The sequence below is a fragment of the Pipistrellus kuhlii genome, unplaced genomic scaffold (assembly GCF_014108245.1).
Source record: "Pipistrellus kuhlii isolate mPipKuh1 unplaced genomic scaffold, mPipKuh1.p scaffold_m20_p_8, whole genome shotgun sequence".
Classification (NCBI taxonomy): domain Eukaryota; kingdom Metazoa; phylum Chordata; class Mammalia; order Chiroptera; family Vespertilionidae; genus Pipistrellus; species Pipistrellus kuhlii.
The window spans coordinates 17,611,834-17,636,660 of NW_023425584.1; the positions used below are offsets into that span (position 1 = coordinate 17,611,834).

A 24,827-nucleotide genomic window follows, 5' to 3' on the forward strand; every position below is an offset into this window, starting at 1 on the left:
AATGAATCCGGCCAGTGTGGCTCCCGTGGTTGAGTGTCAACCTATGAATCAGGAGGTCACAGTTCAATTCCCAAGTTGCAGGCTCAATCCCCAGAGGCTGGGGTGGGGGTGGGAAGGGGTGTGCAGAAAGCAGCCAATCAATAATTCTCTCTCATAACTGATATCTCTCTCTCTCTCTCTCTCTCTCTCTCTCTCTCTCTCCCTCCCTCCCTCCCTCCCTCCCTCCCTCCCTCCCTCTCCCTTCCCCTCTGAAATTAAAATATTTATTTTTAAAAACAACAAACAGAAAAGCACTCAATGAGCAAACCTTAACTACAATTAGATTGGCTCAATTCTCATAAGCAAATGCATCAAAATGGATTAAAACTAGTATTGCAATTTTCCAATCACACAACTCTAATAGGTTATGAGGAGAGAGCAAGGGTAGTTGAGCTGTTCAATAGATAATTTGTTTTATAGGATGAAAAGTTCCCAGAAATGTGTTGTACAACCATGTGCATATAGTTAACACTACTATACATTACACTTAAAATGGTTAAGAAGGTAAATTTTGTTATGTGATTTTACCACACAAATACAACTTCTCATAATAAAATAGGTTAAAAAAAAAAAAAAGGCATTAGTTATGATTCAGAATAATAGTTCTTTAACTTTCACATAAATTAGTTTGTTAAAGCTGTAGGTGTTTTCTCCCCTGAAATTCTAACTCAGTAGGTTTGTGGTAGAATAAGTCATTTTCAACCAGCAACACAGGTGAGTACTGTGATAAGTTCATCAGTGCACCTTAAGAAACATATGAAAATATCCTTTAAGCACTGAATATTAACATTACTGGTATCACGTGGGAACACATAAATATTGTAGTAATTTCTATTCCTATCGAACACATTTCTGTTCTGGTTGCAGATTTAAAAAAAACACATAAGATACAGTAGCACATTTATTGTCTCAGTTAATTATTGATATTCTTTACTGCTACAAATCATGTCTGAATTTCTATTTATGCCTAATCTCTAAACAAGTCCTAGTAACTTTATAGCCATCCTCTTCCCCAAAGCAATTAATGCAGTGGCTTGCTAGGATGTATCCAACTCTTTTATACTTCTGCCCAGAAAAAAACTAAGCCAAAAAGCAACTGGTAGATACTATTTAAATAGTCCTCATAATGCAAAGTATATTGAACACATTATAGACTTTTGGAAGCTCAAAGGTACCAAAAGTAAAACCTTTCTTTTGGGAAATTATCACTATTTTCTGAGGTAATTCTGAGATTACATGACTGCCCTCTAACAAAGGGAAAGACCAAACAACCCCAATTCTCAAGCAGCTCTGGACAGAAAAGGTTTTCCTTACCTGACAGCCTGATCATAGAAAGTTCCACCATCATCAGGTACCACTTCTGGTGTTTGCTGTCTTTCTTCAGGTTCCTCTACTTCTTCCTCAGATTCTAAGTGAGAAAAGAAATGTGAAGCACTTTGTGCTTACTTAATTCACAAATAAATTCTCTTGCACAATGTTCATCATAATAAAAAAAGGGAGACTTAAGAAAAGCAGATATATATTTAAAAAGTCAAGAAAATAAGGCAATTTAGTAAAATCATAGCATAGGTTTTAAGGACACTGTAGTGTCGGGTTAAGAATATGGAATCTGAAGTCATATTGCCAGTAATCCAATACAGACTGTACCACCAAAGCAGCAATATGCCATCGGGAAAATTACCTGTCTTTATTGCAGTGCCCTAATCTATTAAATGGGAACAACAGTGCCTAAAATACTTATCTAAAAGGCTATAGGATTACATAATAAATATAAAGCACTTAGAATCCTCTCAGCCATACAGAAATTATGAGACAATTCTCCATATGTCTCTTGTGTCTCTACACATCTTAGAATTGAGGCAATGGCTATCCTTTGTTCCATACTATCTGTTAAGAACATTTACAGAGCTCATAACTTCAGAAAAGTGTCTCCTTCCAGATACAAAGGCAGGCATGTTTACTGTCCATTCTAAAAGATCTGGATTCCCTAAACTTAAGGTTCCATTCTTATAATGCATCTCATTACAATGCAGGTATCATTTGGACTTCCATGTTCTGTGGAAAGTGTGACAAAAAAAAAAAATGCTACTTGTTTTTGCTATAATAGCCTGTCTACTTCTGACTTCTACCAATATTCAAACATCTTGACAATTACAAGTTGTTAATAAAAAATACAGAGTATAATGAAAACATTTATGAAACCCATATTCTTTCAGGTCAATTAATGCCATCAAAAAAATTTAGGCAAGTAACTTACCCTCCTGAGGTTCAGTGACAAAGCCACCAAAGACCTCATCTTGGTATCTGAAGATATCGTTGTGAACATAGAACTTATTTGCAACAGAGCCCTGCAACACCAACAAAAAGTTTTTACTTACACAGCAGACTTTTAAAAAACCAAATCTCCCTACACTGGCAGTTCTCAACTAAAGGCATTATTGCCCCGCCAAGGACCTACTTGGCAATAATACCTGCAGGCATTTCCGTTCTCACATGGGGAGTGCAACTGACAACTGAATAGAAGACAGGGATGCTGCTAAGCATCCTTCAATGCACAGAACAGCCAGCCACAACAAAGACTTATTGGCCTAAAATATTAACTGTGCCAAGGTTGTAAAACCCTATTCTACATTATGGCTGCTAAAAACAACACTCAAATACATGGCTTGCTGTTTTAATTTTTTTAATTATAAGAAAAAGTTTATTTAGAAAGCTACATAGGTACTAGAAGTGAACCAGCTGGGCTGCATAAGCTCAGGAATCAAGTTACAGAGGCAGGAAGAGCCCTTAGAGCTTAGGAGAGAGAAAGGCAAAGGTAATGTGCCTGGGGGGAAATGGGGGAAGAGTGGGGGGAGTGGAGAAGGGGAAGGGAAAGGCGCCTGGCATGCACCCAAGTGCTAGAGCCTCAAATATATGGTTTGCTTTACATACCAACAGTTGGATGCCCAAAATGTGATAAAGCTTTAAGGATGTTAAGATGCCACAGCCCTCATCTCAAATCATTTCTTGAACAACAAATACCTATTGCCAACTTCAGCAGATATTTTAAATTCCCTAATTCTATACCCAAGACTATTGATACAAGCACTCACGAGTGGGGTAGCTGAAAAAGTTTGCCTACTACAATAGATTAAGATACTTGAGTCTAAATTCAACTATGTCAACTACTATTCAACCTCTAAGACTGTTTCCTCATCTATAAAATCATATACCTTAGAGCTTTCAGTATTAAATGACATAGACGTTCGCTTTTTTTTCCTTTTCTTTTTTTTAATATATTTTACTGATTTTTTACAGAGAGGAAAGGAGAGAGAGAGAGAGAGCCCCCTATTATTTTACTGTTTGAACATAAAATAATTCAGGGGTCAACTAGAATTAACAAAGAATCAACAATAAATGATAACGGATCAACAAGAAATAAAGAATATTGTCTGAAATAAAAAATATTATACAGAGTCCTAAAAATAGAATGGAAGATCGCAAGAATCAAGTCAAAGATTTGGAACATAAAGAGCCAGAAGACACTCCTCTGCAGAAGCAAGGAGGCAAGAGAATCCAGAAAATTGAAAATAATGTAAGAAACCTCTGGGACAACTTCAAGCAAACCAACATCAGAATTATGGGGGTCCCAGAAGATGAGAGAGAGCAAGATATCGAAAACATACTGCAAGAAATAGTGACAGAAAACTTCCCCCACTGGTGAAAGAATTAGACTTACAAGTCCAGGAAGCACACAGAACTCCAAACAAAAGGAATCCAAAGAGGACCACACCAAGAAAATCATAATTAAAATGTCAAGAGCAAAAGACAAAGAGAGAATATTAAAAGCAGCAAGAGAAAAGCAGGTAGTTACCTATAAAGGAGCACCCATAAGATTGTCACTGATTTCTCAACAGAAACCATGCAGGCCAGACGGGAATGGCAAGAAATATTCAAGGTGATGAATAGTAAGAACCTACAGCCAAAGGTAATCTACCCAGCAAAGCTATCACTCAGAATCGAAGGCCAGATAAAGAGCTTCACTAATAAAAAAAAGCTAAAGGAGTTCATCACCACCAAACCAGAATTATATGAATTGCTGAAGGGAGTTCTTTCGGAATAGAAATAAAGAAAAAATTATGAACAACAAATACGTAACTATCAACAAGTGAATCTAAAAACCAAGGAAATTTAAAAAAAAAAAATCTGATGAACAATATTAACTGTTCAATATAATAGAATGAGAGGTATGGAAGGGGCGTGAACTATGGAAGGGGAGTGAACTGACGATTCTTGGGGTAAAGGGGAGAGGGGGATGTGGGAAGAGACAACATAAACTGTGCACCTATGGATGAGGACAATGGGGGGTGGGAAAAGAGCAGAGGGTGGGGCGGGAACCTGGTGGAGGAGAGCAATGAGGGGGGAGGGGAACATTTGTAATAATATGAACAATAGCCGGGACCGGTTTGGCTCAATGGATAGGGTTTGGCTCAATGGATAGAGCATAGGCTTGGGGACTGAAAGGTCCCGGGTTCAATTCTGGTCAAGGGCATGTACTTTGGTTGTGGGCATATCCCCAGTAGGGGGTGTGCAAGAGGCAGCTGATCAATGACTCTCTCTCATCAATGTTTCTGACTCTCTCTCTCTCCCTTCCTCTCTGTACAAAATCAATAAAATATATATTTTTTTTAAATTTAAAAAATAAATAAATAAAATAATAATATGAACAATTAAAATTTATTAAAAAGAAAAGAAAAAAACCAAAAACCTAGTATATAAGTTTGATGAAGAACAGGGTATTTGGCCCTAACTGGTTTGGCTCAGTGAACAGAGCATTGGGCTGGGGACTGAAGGGTCCTGGGTTCGATTCTGGTCAAGAGTTCATGCCTGGGTTACGGGCTCTAAACCTAGTGCAGGGGGGCCGGGGGTGGGTGGGTGCTATGCTGCAGAAGGCAGCCAATCAATGATTCTCATCACTGATATTCCCCCCGCCACCTTCCTTTCTGAAATGAAAAAAAATATTTTTAAAAGAGATATTTGCAGTCTCAAAAAACCATGCACAATCTACACTAATAAAAGAGAAACAAGCAAAGTAACTATCACTCTGCTATACCCACAAGCCACACCCACCAGTCAATCAGGAGCAAGTATGCAAATTAACCCAACCAAGGTGGCAGCCAGCCACAGAGCTGAAGCAAGCAGGGGATTGGGTTGCCCTGGCAATGGAGGAAGCCAAGCTTCCCAACCTGGCCAGCCCTGGCCTCAGCTCAAGGCTACAAAGTTTCAATTATAGAAGATAAATATATCCTAGATACTTGCTTCCAGCTGGCCCTGGCCTCTGCTCAAGGAGGTGCTGGGGGGAGGGGGGGAGGAGAAGGAGGGGCTGGGACCTTGGGTCGCAGTGTGTGTGTGTGTGTGTGTGTGTGTGTGTGTGTGTGTGTGTGTGAGAGAGAGAGAGAGAGAGAGAGAGAGAGAGACACACAGAGAGAGAGATATCAGGCCAGCAGGGTGATAGGACAGCAGGGGCCATTGGGCTTCAGCAGACACCCAGGGGAGCAAATTAGGGGTAAGCAGGCCATCAGTGGGGGGTGGGCAGTTTGTGGAGTGAGCAGGCCAGCAGGGGAGTAGTTGGGGGTGAGCAGGCCACTGGGAAGGGAAGATGGGGGTGAGCAGGCTAGTGGCAGGGGGCAGCTGGGAGCAAGCAGGCTGGCAGGTAGAGTGGTTATGGGTAACAGAGTGGTTAGGGACAATCAGACAGGAAGGCAGGTGAGCGGCTGGAACCAGCAGTCCTGGATTGTGAGAGGGATGTCCAACTGTCGGTTTAGGCCCGATCCCTGTAAACCAGCAGGACGTCCTTCAAGGGGTCCCAGATTAGAGAGGGTGCAGGCCGGGCTGAGGAATATCCCATCACTCATGCACAAATTTCATACACCGGGTCCCTAGTTTATTTATAAATGAGCAAAGTAAATCATCTGAGTGGTGAAACCTGTTGACCATTGCCTTAAGTGGCAAAAGTTAACATCACTAAGAGGATTAAAGGAAATCAAGAGCCTCCCTAATATGAGGCAATAAAGAACCTATGTGTTTAACTTTAATCTAATCACAAGTATCAGACAATTCAAACTGAGGCATTTTACAAAGTAACTTGATCATACTCTTCCAAAATGTCAATGCCACCAAAAAACAAAAAATAAAAAAGTAAACTAAAGAGCCGAAACCGTGGATAGAGCATCAACCTGCAGACTGAAAAGTCCCAGGTTCGATTCCGGTCAAGGGCATGTACCTTGGTTGTGGCACATCCCCGATGGGGAGTGTGCAGGAGGCGACTGATTGGTGTTTCTCTCTCATTGATGTCTAAGTCTATTTCTCTACCTCTCCCTTCCTCTCTGTTAAAAAAATCAATAAAATATATTTGAAAAAAAAAAAAAAAAAAGTAAACTAAAGAGACATCAAAGCTATATAAAATGTGCATTCCTATACTCAATCTTGGGTCGAGGAGGTGGATGAGGATTATAAAAAGGACATTATTGGGAAGATAACCAAAATTTAAATATGGACTATAGATTAATAACTATATTACATTAATATTTCATGAATTTGATAACTATACTATGGTTATGAAATTTTCACTTAAGTATTTGAAGATGACTAGGCATATTTCTAACTTACTATCAAATGGTTTAGAATATAAAATGATAGGTTAATAGAAAAAAGAATTCCAAATGTACGGACAAGTATTGACAGTGGCTCTAGGTAAGAAGAAGTATGTAGGAGTTATTATACTGTTCTTATAACTCTTCTTTAAATTGAAAACTTCAAAATGAACTTTTTTTAAGAGATGCACAAGCATTCACTTTCTTTTTTCATACCTCAGGAGCAAGGACAAATGTCTGCATGAATCTCCTCAAAGCCTGGTTGTTATTGGAGAGCAATCCCATCACCTGGACCACTACACCATCATTCAAAGTGGCATGAGCATCAACATGGCGAATCTTAGTGTGGCAATTGGTGAAGTTTTGTGACATCACTTTCCTATGGATTTCCTAAGGAATGAAAGCATAGGTTAATGCCTTAAAACTTACACAATCTCCAACATCAAAAAATTTCCCACATAACGCAAGTAAAGAAAATTTACATGTTTAAATTACAAACCAGCCGGTTTGGTTCATTGGATAGAGCTTTGGCCTGAGGACTTAAGGGTCCCAGGTTAGGAGGCAGCTGATCCATATTTCTCTCTCATCGATGTTTCTAACTCTCTATCCCTCTTCCTTCCTCTCTATCTCAATAAGATATATACTTTTTTTAAAATTACAAACTATACAGGCCCTATTCTGATTTGTCTTTTTTTTATATGTAACAGCTTGAGCCAAACTGATGACATATGCCAGGCAGCAAGATGTCAAATGCTCCCCCATAATTTGCTTTAATATAGTATCTTAGAGGCCCAGTACACAAAATGCTTGCATTGGGGAGAGGTGAAGAAGGAAGAGGGGGTCCCTCAGCCTGGCCTGAGCCCCCTTACAGTCCAGGACCCTTCACTCCTTACCTCTCGGCTCGCTGCTTCTTAGCACTGCTGCAGAAGTGGGAGAGGCTCCCCACACCACCACAGAGCGCCATAAAACCCATTTTCTGGCTGAGTGGGGGCTGACCGCCAAGGGGCAGCTCCTGCGTTGAGCATCTGCCCCCTGGTGGTCAATATGCAACAAAGCAACCAGTCATTCTGCCATAAAGGTCACTTAGGCTTTGAGTATATAGATTATATAGATTCCTCGTGACCACCCAGCCTTCTGAATTATTGTCTTGAACAAACCTAAAAATATTTACAGCCCTTGCCAGTTTAGCTCAGTGGATAGAGCATAAGCCTGGGGACTAAAGGGTCCTAGGTTTGAGTCTGGTTAAGGGCACATGCCCAGTTGCCCAGTGAGGAGCATGCAGAAGGCAATCAATGATTCTTTCTCATCACTGATGTTTCTCTCTCTCTCCCTCCATCCCTTCCTCTCTAAAATCAATAAAAATAGTTTTAAAAAATATGTAAAGTTTATAATAGATGACCCCATGCTAAAACCAATCATCTCATATATTAACCTGTTAACCAAGGGGGACCTATAAATACGTCAAACGTAAACAATATCGGGAACAGGTAAGACATATGAATACGTCTTTGAAATATATGTTGCGCCCCTAGAGGAACGGTATATATCTTTTTTTTTTAATATTTTATTGACTTTTTTACAGAGAGGAAGGAGAGGGATAGAGAGTTAGAAATATCGATGAGATGAGAGAGAAACATCGATCAGCTGCCTCTTGCACACCCCCCACTGGGGATGTGCCGGCAACCAAAGTACATGCCCTTGACCGGAATCGAACCCGGGACCTTTAGGTCCGCAGGCCGACGCTCTATCCACTGAGCCAAACCGGTTTCGGCTATCTTTTTGTAATCTTTATCTTTGTTTGTAAAATTTATAATTTTTTAATTCGACGTGCCCATTTATTTTTGTCGGTATTCTTTTCTATTTTTCTTTGTAATTTTGTATTTCCCTTTGTGCTTTATATATATAAATAAACAAATATATATATATATATATATATATATATATATATATATATATATATTTATTTATTTTCATTAAGTATAAATTTAAAAAAATAATATGAAATTACATCCTCCGGGCATGACATACTGACACGTCCTAATGAAAGAGTATGCGCCCATTACAGGTCATTAAAAAGGGAACTCCCTGGTTAACAGGTTAAAAAACTTCACAATATATAATACAAAATGAGCAATGTGACATCATAAGCATTTCAATAACTACTGTATTAACCAAACAATTATTAAATACCTCAATTTTTTTAAAACGACATATTTGATCTCTCATTATCAGCAAATCTATTAAGCATGCATCTACTTCAATTTTAGGGATTATTTTCTAGCTGCTAAACCACCTACATAAAGCTTGGCATTCTTACTTTCTGTCCATAGACTGCATCTGCTGGCTTTCCATTTGAATCCAATCCCCCGTGGACATAAGAAGAGTTCTTTCCATAAAACCTGTCAAACAGAAATATAATTTACTTGTCATCTTCCTAAGAACAGGTAATAATTTTTCATGTTTGGTACCTAACTGCCTCAGCGGCAGATTCTTGGAAGCAAGAATGTGCTTTCTTTTTCATTTTTGTATACAATCATAGATCCATCCCCTCCATGTCAGTAAACACTGCTGAATGGGAATGAATTTGTTCAATGAGGTGAACACTTATATTACAAGTCACACCTTCCAGGTTTCAGAGTAGGATGATCATGTTGAGAAGGATCTTGGAGTTAATGTCAGGAAAGGCACTTAAAACAAAAGTCCCTGCTTTCACTCAAGAAGAAATTAGGCAGTTTTTAAATAGATGAGGACATCTATACTCTCCCTAGACTTGGATAGTCCTTTTATATCCAAGAATGCAGGTGAGAAATTCCCATTAAACTCATCATGCAAGTGTGTTTTAGTAGTTTTTAGTAATGTTTGCTGATGCACTACAAGTTGTAGATTTTAATTTCCATAGCTTTTTTATTTTTCTCTATCCTTGACTGCTGTGTCTCATTACAATACTATACTGGATCAGGAAAGTCATCCCACGGTTAACCACCCTATAAGGATTTCTTAATATCTGTACTTTATATATAAATAATTTTTCACAAATGAGTCCATCATGTGCCATTCTACATCTTGACTCTACCTCCCCCACCCCCTAAAGGGGAAAGATCTGAGCCCACAAGACCCCAAGTATACCTTATAATTGTTAGTTATTTAAAAAGTTGCATGTCAGCCAGTGAAATCAATTCACTGCTGGTAAGCCACTGTTCCTATCTCAGAAATAAAATGTGAAAAAAAGGATGTCTTAGAATCAATCAATATCAATATTGATAAGAAATATATGAATGTTCTTGGTTAGTTTCTTTCAACTCCTGCTTCTTAAATTCAAATTTACCTAACTTCTAAGGGTACAGAATGAAATTTTGACCTAAAACACAACAAAAGGCCCAGCCAGTATTGCTCAGTGATTGAGGGTGGACCCATGTACCAAGAGTGGTTGACAATTTGATTCTTGGTGAGGGCACATACCCGGGTTTTGGGCTTGATCTCCTGCGAGGGGCATGCAAGAGGCAGCCAATTGATGTTAGCTCTCATTGATGTTTCTATCTCCCTTTCCTTTCCTCTGTCTCTAAAAACATTAAAAATAAATAAATAGGAGAAACCAAGATGGCGGCATAGGGTAGACACCCGAATGCAGCCTACCACAACAAATTTGAATTTAGAACTGAAAAACAGGGGAGGCATTGCCCTGAAGCGCCAGACAGCTGGCTGAGAGGAGGCTCTGCCATCTGGGAAGGAGAGAGAAGGCACGCTGAACCTCAGGAACTGTGAAGGACTTTTCTAAGGCGAGACTGACAGGGAACCAAAGATTGTCTGCGCCACCCCGAGACCCCGCCCTATTCAAGCAGAGTAGGGAAACCCTCCTAGCTGAGTCACTGCTGATCCTCACAGCCCACAAAGGGCTACACCAAGACTGTCCACTGCAGGTAACTGGGAAGGCTGTGCTACTGGGCTCTACCAGAACACCTCGCACACAAAGCTATTCTATCAAATCAGGGAAACAACTAAAATGCAGACAAGAAGGACACAAAGGAAGGAGATGGAGGAAAAGAAAAGATTGGACATTGAGTTCAAAACTACAGTTATAAGGTTATTCAACAATATCCTAAAAAAGGCCGATAAAATAAATGAGACCTATGAGGATATGTAAAGGGAGCAACTAGAAATAATAAGGGATCAACAAGAAATGAAGAAAACACTGTATGAAATAAAAAATACTATACAAAGTCCTAAAAACAGACTGGAAGATCGCAAGAATCAAGACAAAGATTTAGAACACAAAGAGCCAGAGGACACTCCTCTGCAGAAGGGAGAAGATAAAAGAATCCAGAAAGTTGAAGATAGTGTAAGAAACCTCTGGGACAATTTCAAGCGAACCAACATCAGAATTATGGGGATTCCAGAAGAGAGAGAGCAAGATACCGAAAGAGTACTAGAAGAAATAGTGACAGAAAACTTCCCCCACCTGGGGAAAGAAATAGACTTACAGGTCCAGGAAGCCCACAGAACCCCAAACAAAAGGAATCCAAGGAGGACCACACCAAGACATATCATAATTAAAATTCCAAGAGCAAAAGACAAAGAGAGAATATTAAAAGCAGCAAGAGAAAAGCAGGTAGTGACCTATAAAGGAGCACCCATAAGATTGTCAGCTGATTTCTCAAAAGAAACCATGCAGGCCAGACGGGAATGGCAAGAAATATTCAAGGTGATGAATAACAAGAACCTACAGCCAAAAATAATCTACCCAGCAAAGCTATCACTCAGAATCAAAGGACAGATAAAGAGCTTCACAAATAAAAAAAAGCTAAGAGTTCATCACCACCAAACCAGAATTATATGAATTGCTGAAGGAGGTTATTTAGGAAGAGGAAGAAGATAAAGATAAAAATTATGATCAACAAATACGTAGCTATCAACAAGTGAATCTAAAAACCAAGGGAATTCAAAAATCTGATGAACAATATTAACTGGTGAATATAATAGAATCAGAGGTATGGAAGGGGAGTGGACTGACAATTCTCAGGGAAAAGGGGAGTGGAGGTGCGGGAAAAGGGGAGTGGGGGTGCACCTATGGATGAGGACAATGGGGGATGGGGAAAGGACAGAGGGTGGGGTGGGAACCTGGTGAAGGGGAGCAATTGAGGGGGGAAAGAGGATCACATTTGTAGTAATCTGAATAAAGATTTATTTAAAAATAAATAAATAAATAAATAAATAAAAGTGTTGAGTCAAAACCAGTTTGGCTCAATGGATAGAGTGTCAGCTTGGGGACTGAAAGGTCCTGGGTTCGATTCCAGTCAAAGGCATGTACCTTGGTTGCGGGCATATCCCCAGTAGGGGGTGTGCAAGAGGCAGCTAATCGATGACTCTCTCATCGATGTTTCTAACTATCTCTCTCCCTTCCTCTCTGTACAAAATCAATAAAATATATTTAAAATAAATAAATAAATAAATAAATAAATAATAAATAAATAAATAAATAAGCTGAAACTGGTTTGGCTCAATGGACAGAGGTCCCAGGTTCGATTCCGGTCAAGGGCATGTACCTTGGTTGTGGGCACATCCCTAGTAGGGAGTGTGCAAGAGGCAGCTGATCGATGATTCTCTCTCATCAATGTTTCTAACTCTCTGTCCCTCTCCCTTCCTCTCTCTGAAAAATCAATAAAATATATGAATTTTTTTAAATCCTTAAAATTATTAGCATGGTTTTACTTCCATGTTTATTTCATGTTTTGATTTATAAGTATGTATTATTTCCACTAAAAAGAGGCCCTAATTTTTAAAAGCATAGCAACACTAAGAAGCAACCAATTGATATGTCTCTTTCAAGTTGTTTCTATCTCTCTCTAGTACCCCGCCTCCCTTATTTCACTCTCTCTAGAAATAAATGGAAAAAAATATCCTTGGATGACGATTAAAAAATTATCAATATGCTAGGGGCCTGGTGCACAAATTATGCACAGGTGGGGTCCCTCAGCCTGACTGATGATCAAAGTCTATGGGGGGTCTAGGTAGGGGGAGGAACTGCAGGAGGTTGATTGGACAGGGGGCAGAGGGGTCATAGGAGGTTGGCCGGCTGGCACCCCAATTGGGGCCATGGGGGGTGATTGCTGGCCGGGGGGAGGAACTGCAAGAGGTGGCACTAAACTGCCCATTTTGGTTAATGCCCGCAGGCTATGCCAAGGACCCCACTGGTGCACAAATCCATGCACCGGGCCTCTAGTAATATTTATATATCCTATTTAAAATGGTATCATTTTAACAACCACAATTTATTGGCACTTATATAAAAAGCACCATTAGACATTCTGACTTGGGATGATAAGCACACAATACAATATACAGATGATGCATTGTAGAATTATATACCTGAAACCCATATAATTTCATTAACCCATATCACCCCAATAAGTTCAATGAAAAGAAAGCACTATTATGCAACAACCCTACAGGTGAATAAGAGAATTTCGAGGGTAAATAACCACATACTGAAATACAGCATTTGAAGAACTTTTACCTGTGCAGCATGTCTGGGGCCTGGTTCAGCAGAGTGTAATACTGTCTCACGAATTCCCGCCCGACCAGCAGGGGACTAGGCTTCTCCATAACCATTGCTTTGGTCAATTCAACCTGGAAAAAAAACAGTTAAATTTGTTCAACCGGAAAGGTCAAGTACAAAAGGAAAAAGTAGCAGGGGAGAAGATAATCATTTAGCTAAAACCAACTCAAAAGTAAAGACAAGATTACTTCAGAAATTCTTGGTTTTAAAAAGAAATAATTACCGGTATTATAAAAACAACACACAGACCAGGTGATATTTTATACATTGAAATTTATTGTAATCAGAGAAATACTGGGAAGGGGGGAAAAATCACTATAAAGAATTCATTGCCCTAAGCAGTTTGGCTCAGTGGATAGAGTATTGGCCTACAGACTGAAGGGTCCCAGGGTCCCAGGTTCGGTTTGGTCTAAGGCATGTATTTTGGTTGAGGGCACATCTCCAATAAGGGGTGTGCAGGAGGCAGCTGATCGATGTTTTATCTCTCCCATTGATGTTTCTAACTCTCTATCCCTCTCCCTTCCTCTCTGTAAAAAAAATTAATATATATAATTCATCATTATTCCCAATATTCAATTTTTTAACTGAATATAAGAAACTCAAAGACACATATTTCCATCCTACCGCAATTTTCCAAATTAATTTAATCCAGAGTATTTGAGTTATAAAATAAAAACATATTCTTATTTATGGAACTATTTCATTTGAGGATGATAAAATCAAACAAATACAGCTTAAGATATATGGGCACCTACTATCACATTTTTAATCAAACTAAGTCAGAGAAATATTTGGTATCTTTAAAAACAAATTCTAAATATGCTCAATTTATTCTATAATGGGACCAAAAATAATCTAAAAATAATGTGGGTAAAAAAAGTTAAGATGTTTTTACTCAACAAAATAATCCCTATCACCTCAAAATTATCATTATGATTTAAAGTTAGTACCTTTGAGCATTAAGAAAGGCACATGACAGATACTAAGTCCTCAATTATTGTCAGTTATTATTTTAAAAGAACTTTAAGGATATTATTTTCTAATCATTCTACTGTACATCTGAAACTAATACAAAGTAATATTGAAAGTAAACTGTTATTGAAAAAAAAAATTTCAAGCCGAAACCGGTTTGGCTCAGTGGTAGAGAGCGCCGGTCTGGGAACTGAAAGGCTCAGTCCCCAGTGGGGCGGCAGGGGGGGGGGGCGTGCAAGAGGCAGCCAATCAAAGTTTCCATCTCATCATTGATGTTTCTGTCTCTCTTCCTCTCCCTTTCTCTCTGAAATTTATATATAATACATTAAAAATAAAAAACCTAAATAAAAAAAGATAGGCAAAGTGGACTGAGTTTGGTTTGTCAATTCATGAATAAGCAGTTTGTGGAGATATATTTATCCTCACCCACTCCATTTCCTCATTTTTTTTTTCTTTTCCTTTTTTTTAAACTTTATTTTTAGTGTTGACATTACAGATGTCCTCATCCTTATTATTCTTAAATCTGTCCCACTTACTTGTTTCACAAAAATGTAAGAAATTAGTTGAAGGCCTGTTCTGCATTTTCCCCAAATTACAGCCACTGTGAAATAGCTTCCCAGTCATACTGAAGAGTAGTTTGCCTGCAGGCATGTTTATGAGGTTATCAGTAACAAGAATCTGGATCCCAAATCTTAAAATAATAAACTTAAAGTAGACTAACCTGAGGCAGAATGTGAAATTGTTGTATTTTTTCCCCTGGGTTTTGGTCCAGAAAAAGATAATTCCAGATGTTTTTACTGATCCTAGATTCTTCAGTACTTACAGATTACAGTTGGATATTAAAGGTTCTTAATAGTCACCTAGCTATAATTTCTGAGTTCTAAGACTTCCCATTACTTAATTAGATCAGAATGACTACACTTTATATATTAGAGTTCTTATGTAAATTTTCCTTTCTTAAAAGGTCTTAGCTTCTCACACTAGCTGGTTTGGCTCAGTTAATAGAGCATCAACCTGCAGACCAAAGGGTCCTGGGTTCAATTCCATCAAGGGCAAATTCCTTGGTTGTAGGCTCCGCCCTGGTCCTGGTCAGGAGTCCTGCAGAAGGCAACCAATGGATGCTTCTCTCATATCAATGTTCCTGTCCTTCCCTCTCTCTTCCATTTTTGCTTAAAAAAAAATATATATATCAATGAAAAAATATCCTCAGGTGAGAATTAACAAGAACAATCCTATATAATATAGAGGTAATATTCAAATTGACCATCACTCCAACATACAAGATGGCAGCCCCCCTGTGGACCCAAGATGGCCACCACAAGATAGCCAGCAGGAAAAGGTAGTTGGGAGGGACCAGGCCTGCAGGAGAGGGCAGTTGTGGTCCCATTAAAATGAAAGCTTTGGCTCTTGAAGTCTCTCCTTTAAGCACTTCTATAATAAACATTGAACAATGAACCCAAGGGAAACTAGCAGTATTTAAAAATAATATTCTTGGCAATTATTTCTCAATAAAACTGGAGGAAAATTATGTCCATGTGACTAAAATATATATTTTAGTAGAAAGCAACTATATTGCTTCACTGTTCAAAAAAGGGGCTGATTTCAAAATTAAAATATCAAAGGCTGCCGAAACCGGTTTGGCTCAGTGGTAGAGGTTGTTCTGCGGACTGAGGTGTCGGGTTCGATTCCGGTCAAGGGCATGTACGTTGGTTGCAGGCATATACCCGATGGGGGGTGTGCAAGAGGCGGCTGGTGGGTGTTTCTCTCTCTAGATCTCTATCTCTCTACCTTCCTCTCTGTAAAAAAATCAATAAAATATTTTTTTAAAGTGGAAAAAAAAGAAAGAAACCATCAACAAAACAGTAAGAAAGCCCACTGCATGGGAAAACACATTGGCCAGTGTTATTTCCAATAAGGGTTTAATCTCCAATATTGACAGGGAACTCATACAACTTAACAAAAGGAAAATAAACAATCCAATCAAAAAATGGGCAAAGGACCTTAATAGACACTTTTTGAAAGAGGACATTCAAAAAGCCAAGAGAAACATGAAACATGCTCAAAGTCATTAATTATCCAAGACATATAAATCAAAACAACAAGGAAGTACCACTTCACACCTGTCAGAATGACTATCATCAACAAATCAACAAATCACCAGTACTGGAGAGGATGTGGAGAAAAAGAAACCCTCCTTCACTCTGATGGGAATGCAGACTGGTGTACCCATTGTGGAAAACAGTGTAGCGTTTCCGCAAAAATGGAACTACCATATGACCCAGTAATCCCACTTCTAGGAATATATCCCAAGAAAAGAGAAACACCAATCAAAAAGAATACATACACCCATATGTTCATAGCATCACAATTTACAAGGGCTAAGATTTGGAAACAGCCTAAGTGCCCATCAGCAGATGAGTGCATTAGAAAACTATGGTACATCTATACAATGGAATACTAGACTGCTATAAAAAAGGAATTCTTAACATTTGCAGCAGTAATGGATGGAAAGGAGGAGAGCATTATGCTTAGTGAAATAAGCCAGGCAGTGAAAAAAAAAATACCACAGGATCTCACTCATTTATGGATGATAAACATTATAACTTAATGAATAAAAAGATAGATACAGAGGCAGAGAAGCATGGAACAGACTGTCAAATTATAGCTGGAAGGCTGGGGAGTGTTGGGGGTGGCGGGGAAGGTTAGAGATCAACCGAAGGACTTATTTGCATGCATATAAGCATAACCAATGGACACAAGACACTGGGTGGTGGAGTGAAGGCATGTGCAGGGGAGGCCAGGACAAGGTTATATGTACTACTATTTGTAATACTTTAAAGAACTTTTTAAAAAGATTTTTTTAAATATATTTTATTGATTTTTTACAGAGAGGAAGGGAGAGAAACGTCAATGAGAGAGAAACATCGACCAGCTGCCTCTTGCACACACCCACGTACATGCCCCTGACTGGAATAGAACCTAGGACCTTTCAGTCCGCGGACCGACGCTCCACCACTGAGCCAAACTGGTTTCAGCTATTTGTAATACTTTAAACAATAAAATAAAATATAAATAAATAAATTAAATAATATTACTAAGAAGGATATAAACTGAAATCATTATAGACTAGGAAGATCAGAGATGAAAGAAACAGGACTTGGGAATAAAAGAGTAGCATTCATTTTTCACTAAAGGAAGTTCACTTTCTACTAATTTTATATCTAAGTTTTAATATTCCCAGTATTTGTGAATGTCATGATATCTCAAAATTATACTCAATGAAAAGGAAAAGGAAATATATATTTTTTAAATATTATATTTTCCCTTAAAATATTTTTCTGAAATTTTCCTTAGAAATATTTTCTAAAGCTGATGCCGGTTTGGCTCAGTGGTAAAGCGTCGGTCTGCGGACTGAAAGGTCCCAGGTTCGATTCTGGGCAAGGGCATGGACATTGGTTGCGGGCACATCCCCGGTTGGGTGTGTGCAAGAGGCAGCTGGTCGATGTTTCTCTCTCATCGACGTTTCTAGCTCTCTATTTCTTTCCCTTCCTCTCTGTAAAAAATCAATAAAATATATTAAAAATATATATATTTTCTAAAAAGGTGCTCGGTTAGGAAAAGGGAATAGTTCTTTACCCCAAGAACTAAAGACAAAACTGACCACTTAGAAATGATTAAGAGAAGTAAAATATGACAAAACTTGGAAATTGAGTGCTCTTTTAAAAATAGTAAATGAGTATTGAAAATACAACCAAAGGTACCCCCAAATTTTCTTTAATGCTTTCACTGGGGAAAATCCTCAACTCCATTCACTAGCTGTGCTCATGGGCTAGTAACTTGCTATCTGTGCCCCTCAGTTTTTTCATCTGTTAAATTAAAATCCTAATTATAAAAATTGTCTGGAAGACAGTAAGTACTGAATGTTAGCTTTCAGTACTATTAGTATTATAATTATTAACTATGATAAAAGAAAGCATTTCTATATCCCATCCTTTTCTGTCACTTATAAGACTACTTATGTATTCTGCTAGGAAAATAAAAATGCATATGTCCTATGAGAAGAATTTTAGTAATGTACCCTGAAATACAGAAGCCCAAACATTTAATGTAAAACTTGACCTTTTAAGAAACTTTTAGGGTGACTTTAAGACTGCAGTGGTCCACCCATACTAATGCTATGTAGGAAGTCTTGTCTGTGTCCCCACAGAATATAACTGTTCAGTCAAACTTTAAATCTAAACCTAAATCAAGTACATATCTTAATATCTTAACTTTTAAAACATGCATCTTAGAACTACAGTAGTTTTAGGTATGTTTAACCATGTTAGGTATAAAAATTTCTGTCTTTAAAAAAAATTAACATTAGCCCTAGCAGGTTTGGCTCAGTGGGTGGAGCATCAATCTGCAGACTGAAGGGTCCCAGTTTCAATTGAGCCCGTCATGTCTCTGTCTCTACCACTCCCTTGCACTCTTAAAAAAAAAAAAAAAAATATATATATATATATATATATATATACACATATATATATACACATATATATATATATATGCACACACATTAAGTTTTACTTTTCTGTTAAACACTGCTAAATAATTTATTCTTATGCTAGGAAAATTAGTTTGCTGAATAAAATTAGTATTTCTGAAACAATGTTTACTCATCATAGTCATCAGGAATATTTCCCTTGAGAAAAACAGTCCACAAGCCAACCCTCTATCCACTGGGCCAAACCAGCCAAACCAGGGCTCTTAAAGATTTTTTTTTATTGATATTTAGAGAGAAACATCAATATGAGGGCAAAACATCAATCAGCTGCCTCCTGTCGGATAGAGCTGAAACTGGAGCATGTATTCTCACCAGGAATGGAAATGGCAACCCTTCAGTGCACAGGGTAACGCCTAACCAACTGAGCCACACCAGCCAGAGCTCCAAAGCAGTCTTAAAGCACAACTAAATGAACATACAATGCACATATATAAATTCTGAAATATTACCTTTAAAAAATATATCTTTGCTGAAAGGTCAAGTGATTCATTTTATTAAACTGGCAAAAAGAAAAAATTTATTAGGTCACAAATTCAGGCTTTATATTAAATTTCATCTTTTTAAATCTATATTTTATTGATTTTTTAAAGAGCGGAAGAGAGGGATAGTTAAAAACATCAATGAGAGAGAATCATCTATCAGCTGCCTCTTGCACACCCACCACTAGGGATGTGCCCACAACCAAGGTACATGCCCCTGACCGGAATTGAACCCGGGACACCTTTCAGTCCACAGGCGGATGCTCTATCCACTGAGCCAAACAGGTTTCGGCTTAAATTTCATCTTTTAATAAAACGTTTCCTTATCCATCCTAAAAGCCATATGCAATTCAAAAACCCTAGCTGATTTGGCTCAGTGGATAGAGCATCGACCTGCGGAATGAAGGGTCCCGGGTTTCAATTCTGGTCAAGACACATGCCCAAGTTGCAGGCTCCATCTTCAGTGGGAGATGTGCAGGAGGCAGCTGATCGACGATTCTCTCTCTTCATTTATGTTTCTTCTCTCTCCCTCGCTCTTCCTCTCTGAAATCAATAAATTTAAAGCTAACCTCTGCCCTTTATTCTCTATTCAAAGTACTAAAACAAGTAAAATAAAATGTAAATTACAAAAAACTGCTGCAAAGTAGGTCACCAACATTTCCACATCTCCTGATGTTCCTTAGCAAACTGTCAGCTGAGAACTGCAAACTGAATTAAATAAAGAACAAAGAACTGCCTACTTTGCTACCAGTTAAGAGGCACAGCCGAAACTGGTTTGGCTCAGTGGGTAGATCGTCAGCATGCGGACTAAAAAGTCCCAGGTTCGATTCTGGTCAAGGACCTGTACCTTGGTTGCTGGCACATCTCCAGTGGGGGGTGTGCAGGAGGCAGCTGATCCATGTTTTTCTATCCCTCTCTCTTCCTCTCTGTAAAAACTCAATAAAATATATTTTTTAAATAAATAAATAATAAAAAAATAAAAGACACAAAAGTTTATATTTAAAGGGTTTAACAATATCAAAAGTAACCTTTGACTTGGCTGGTTATCAAGGTGGCACCTAAGTCGTTTATGTTTTTTTTTTAATATATTTTATTTATTTTTTTACAGAGAGGAAGAGAGAGGGATAGAGTTAGAAACATCGATGAGATTCATCGATCAGCTGCCTCTTGTGCACCCCCTACTGGGGATGTGCCCGCAACCATGGTACATGCCCTTGACCAGAATCGAACCTAGGATCTTTTAGTCTGCAGGCCGACACTCTATCCAAGGAGCCAAACCAGTCTCGGCCTAAGTCTTATATAATTACAATTTTTCTTCAAAAATCACTTGTTCTTGATAAATGAATACATACTGGTCTACCAATTTGGGAAATACCAGTTTCCATATTCTTGCTCAACTAACTAATAACATTTGCCTGAGGCCAAGAACAGGGTTGTTGTTGTTTTTTTCCTTAAAAAAAGAATTTGGAGGGGAAAGTAACAATTTCCTCAATTAATGCATAAGATAATTTCATTGATGTGTCTTACCTCAAGCAATAATAAAATTAGCTGGACTCAAAGTCAGTTTAAATGCAGATCATTATAGTGTTTTAACATTTGCTAACTTAAAATGCTAATTCAATAGTTAACGGGTGTCTAACCGCAGGTAAGTGGCACTGCTACAGGAAAGCAAGTTCCAAGTAAAACAAAGTTATATTCTAAGGCAATCTGTTATTTATGGCAACACCAACACACCTACAGCTTTTCAATACAAAATTTCCATCCTATATTTGCTACTTTCTGTTAAGAAACATGGGAAGTATTGGGTAAATGGACACACTTACAAATATTAAGCTTCCTGATAGTTTTAAAATTTACTTACAAGGATTAAATTATGTGTTCTTGCTGACTGCAAAAAAAAACAAATCAAGATCAATCGTAAATACCTTGTTTCCCCGAAAATAAGACAGTGTCTTATATTAATTTTTTCTCCCAAAGTTGCGCTAGGTCTTATTTTCGGATGATGTCCTATTTTCGGGAAAACACAGTAGTGTCCATATACTCAAAATAGGCACATTCTTAAAAAAAAAAGTTGAAAGCCATCCCAATCAAAATTCAAATGGATTAAGTCTCAAATCTTTTACTGTACTTTTATCTCAAGTAGAGACATCTGTGGTGTAATGACTTGGACCTGCAACACAGGAACATTTATTATTTCATGAAGACAGGGAGTATACTGGCTTTCAAAAAACTAAAATATAACTTTACTAGAAAAAGATTCACTCAAGTCTTTGAAAGTGTCGTCTATGTCTGCATATACACAGGAGCCTAAGAGTAAATGCTAAATAATGAACTGAATGGGGATAAGCTGCTATCCACAAAAGACCCCAACTACCAACAGAGGTGAAGTTTTCCCACTCACCTCTTACCCAGCATAAGCTCCGCAAAGGTCAACTTACACTGTAACTGAGCACCCTCCTTCCCATTCCTACTTCAAGTGTTAACCCACACATGCTGGCGAGGTCTGAACCTCATCTCATGGTTCTGACCCTCATTTTCTTCAATGATAAAGAACGAGGAAGTTAAGCGATGTTCTCGAAGGTCCCTCTCAAAAGTCTGCCTAACTTCCTGCTGGCGGGAATTTCCCATCATCACACTGTGAGTTTCAAATCAGACTCTGAGGAACACTGTACACGTTCCCTTGCACTTACTCGTTTCATCGGATACTTTTCCCAGGCGCTTTTAGGGCAGCACACCCAGCGGCTACCTACGCGAATACAAACAGAAAGGAAGCCCAAACGCTCTCTCTCTCTTCCTTTGTCTTCAGCCCACGTCCAACCCTGGTCTCCCTGGAAGCCCAGGAGCGGCTCCAGGACAAATGCAGCCGCCGCAGCCTCCGCAGCAGCAGGGCGGCTTTTCGGGGCGGATGCTGCCCGCAGGGGACTACCGATGCCCTAGGGGGCCAAGGTGCCCTGGGGTCACATGGGGCGCTAAAATAAAAGAAATATTTAAAATAGGCTCGGGGACTAGGGAGTCAGGCAACCTTGGGTGCAAACAAGCACCTGCCCCTTACCGTCGCCTGCATGCCTCGGACCATGTCACACACGGCGGGTCCTGGTCCTCTGAGTCTGCTGTAACATGAGGAAAATCATCGGACCTACCTCCCCAGGCTATGGGGGGTCAATGAGAGGCACACAATTGGCTCGACACCGTGCCTGGCACACAATAAGGGTTTGGAAAGAATTCGTTATTAACGCTCATGACCCATGCATGCACCCACAGCTACCCACAGCTCCTCCTGAAGTCCCTGGAAAGCCCAACAGCAGCAGCACTTCTGCTTCCCGGTCGCAAAATCCTCTTATCGCACTTTCGTGACGCTCCCAGCCCCGAATGAAAGCCGCCTCCTCCGGCCCAGGCCACGCCGGAGCCCCCTCGCCAGCGGAGGGAAGACCAGCGGGCGCGTGGGGAGGCGGGCGGGAAAGGCGGGCGAACCCTGGAGATCGCCCCGGGACCCCGGGCGGCGGCCGCGGCTGGCTCTCGCCCCGCGTGGCAGTTGGGCGCGGCACGCGCACGCGGCGAACCCGGCCACGCGCGCCGGCCCGGGGAGGGGGGGGGGCGGAGGGGCGGAGAGCCTCCGCGCGCCCGTGCGCCCGCCTGCGGCCGTTGAAAGGGGGGGCGCGCCTCACACCGGCGACGCTCCGTCTTCTTCTCCTCCCTCTCACAGCCTCTGCCGCTCTTCCTCGACCTCGAGCCGCCCAGCGCCGCCCATACCCCGGCGTACCTGCGCGGCTGAGACGGAGAGGAACAAGCTTTGCTCCACCGCTCGGAGGAAGGAGAAAAAGCCCTCACGCAACTGCGTCCGCACACGCGTGCTCCGTCGCCGGGTCTATATAATGGCGCACGCAGCCTAACTTGTTGCGGCGGCTGGCGACCAATCCTGACTGCGTCCTCTGGGCTCCTCGAGCAGCCATTGGATATCGACTCGGAGTGAAGGCGTGACTCTTGATTGGCTTTGACTCATGCCTATGAGACTGTGCGGATCTCGTTTCCCTAGTAACGGATTGGCACAGAGAAGGACCAATTACTTAAAGGGAAGGTGGGAAGGAGGGTGGGACGTTTATTGACCGATGCCCACAATGGCCAATAAATGCTTGGGGCCGCTACCATTCGTTGGAACGTCTCACCCTGGGCGGAGATCCGTTTTCCATCGCATGAGCGGTTGCTCCACAAGGTGGGGCCCGTGTACTTTGGGGAAGTAAACCCCAAGCAACTAGGAGGTGGGAACCAGGGAAGGCCTCGGCCAATCGCAACGCAAGAAAGAGCTGATTGACACGGGGAGGTTGGACTCATCAAGGAGACCTAGCCCTGGGGCCGCCGTGCCTCCAGGGGCGGTTCTGAGCCTCCCCAGTGTGGGGCGGGTTCCTTTTTCCTTCTTTCCCTCCCTTGTTAGATCCGGCCCCTGCAGCCCCTCTCCCTCCTTTTCGGCTAATCGGTACCAGGGAAACCAAGTGGTAAACTTTCTCCTTGTTTGTTTCTTCTGAGGACAACTTTTTATTTCCATGCCGAAGGGCACTTGCTGGCTTCTTCCCCCCCCCCCCCCCAACTAGCGCGGACAACTATTTAGGGAAAGCCAAGGAGAAAGTTACTCCCGCGAAAGAAGTAAAAAAAAAAAAAAAAAAAAAAAGTCGCGCGTAAAGGCTGCTGTTGAGCTGGAGAACACGCAATTCAGCCCGGCCGTTGGGTCGGGTCCGAAGGCGCCGTGTTGGCCGAGGTTTCCCCTCTGCTGTGGCCGCGGTGCGGTGGTTTGCAAACTCCGATCCGCTTGGGCTTCCAATGCAACGCCCTGTGCTTCACGGCCATTGTCATTCGGTTTTCTAATCTCTGGGGAGGGGGGAGTGCTCCTTTCCCCAGGCCATTCCGTCTTTAAAAGGTAATTTGTCAAACTCCCATGTGGACACCCCAAGACTTGCCCACACGGTTCCGCGGCTGAGCGGCGCTCGGGCTGTGCCGGTCCGGTCCACGGCTCTGAGTGCGCCGCCAGGCCCTCTGTCGGTTACCAAGCGCATTTTCTATGGAAACACAAAGCCACGCCTGGGGCCGTTCTCCTTGCAGGCACGTGACCCCGCGGGAGGGGGCTCCCGACGAGTTTTGCAGAGATGCGTGCAAGGGAAGCGTGTGGAGCGACTCTGGGGAGAAAGGGGCGCGGGCAGCCACTGGGTGGCATCCGTTCGCGTCCCAGTTCGCTCCCCAACGGGGGCCTGAAGCAAAGTGAGAGCGCCCCTCTGCCCCCACCCCACTCCATCCCAGGCCTCACTCCAGCAGCGGCCTCGCTCCTTCAGCATTTATTGAGCTGCAAGGGCTGTAGTCAGGGCTATCTAGATGCTGTCGCCCCTTTCAACAGACCAGGGTGCTGTGCTGGGCCCGGCGCCCCCCCAGACCGGGGACAGGTGTCTTGAGGCTAGGAAGACACCTGGAGGCAACTCAGCCCAGAGGAGAGAAGGTTTTCTGGAGGAAGGGGCCTCCTGGGTCATGTTAGCCATGCTCAGGAATTTGAACCTTATTCTGAAAGCAGTGGAGAGCTACTGAAATGTTTCTTAAAGTTGAACTAAGGCTGAAACCGGTTTGGC

The 24,827-nt window shown here is 40.9% G+C and overlaps 1 protein-coding gene across 3 annotated transcripts in view; it reads right to left on the reverse strand.

Annotated features, from left to right (window-relative positions):
- G3BP1 (G3BP stress granule assembly factor 1) overlaps window positions 1–23,136 on the reverse strand; it is a 32,366-nt gene extending 9,230 nt beyond the window's left edge. The window contains exons 1-6 of one of the 3 annotated variants that reach the window (XM_036423377.2): window positions 22,982–23,136; window positions 13,183–13,295; window positions 8,989–9,070; window positions 6,888–7,061; window positions 2,297–2,387; window positions 1,354–1,447 (exon numbers count right to left, since the gene is read on the reverse strand). In XM_036423377.2, the coding sequence (XP_036279270.1) occupies window positions 1,354–1,447; window positions 2,297–2,387; window positions 6,888–7,061; window positions 8,989–9,070; window positions 13,183–13,277 (536 nt within the window). In that variant the 5' untranslated portion in view covers window positions 13,278–13,295; window positions 22,982–23,136. Of the gene's footprint in view, window positions 1–1,353; window positions 1,448–2,296; window positions 2,388–6,887; window positions 7,062–8,988; window positions 9,071–13,182; window positions 13,296–21,911; window positions 22,147–22,273; window positions 22,293–22,981 lie in introns of those variants that run through there. The other 2 variants (XM_045576585.1, XM_036423376.2) reach the window with 2 other exon arrangements.
- Between the last annotated feature and the right edge of the window lie 1,691 nt (window positions 23,137–24,827).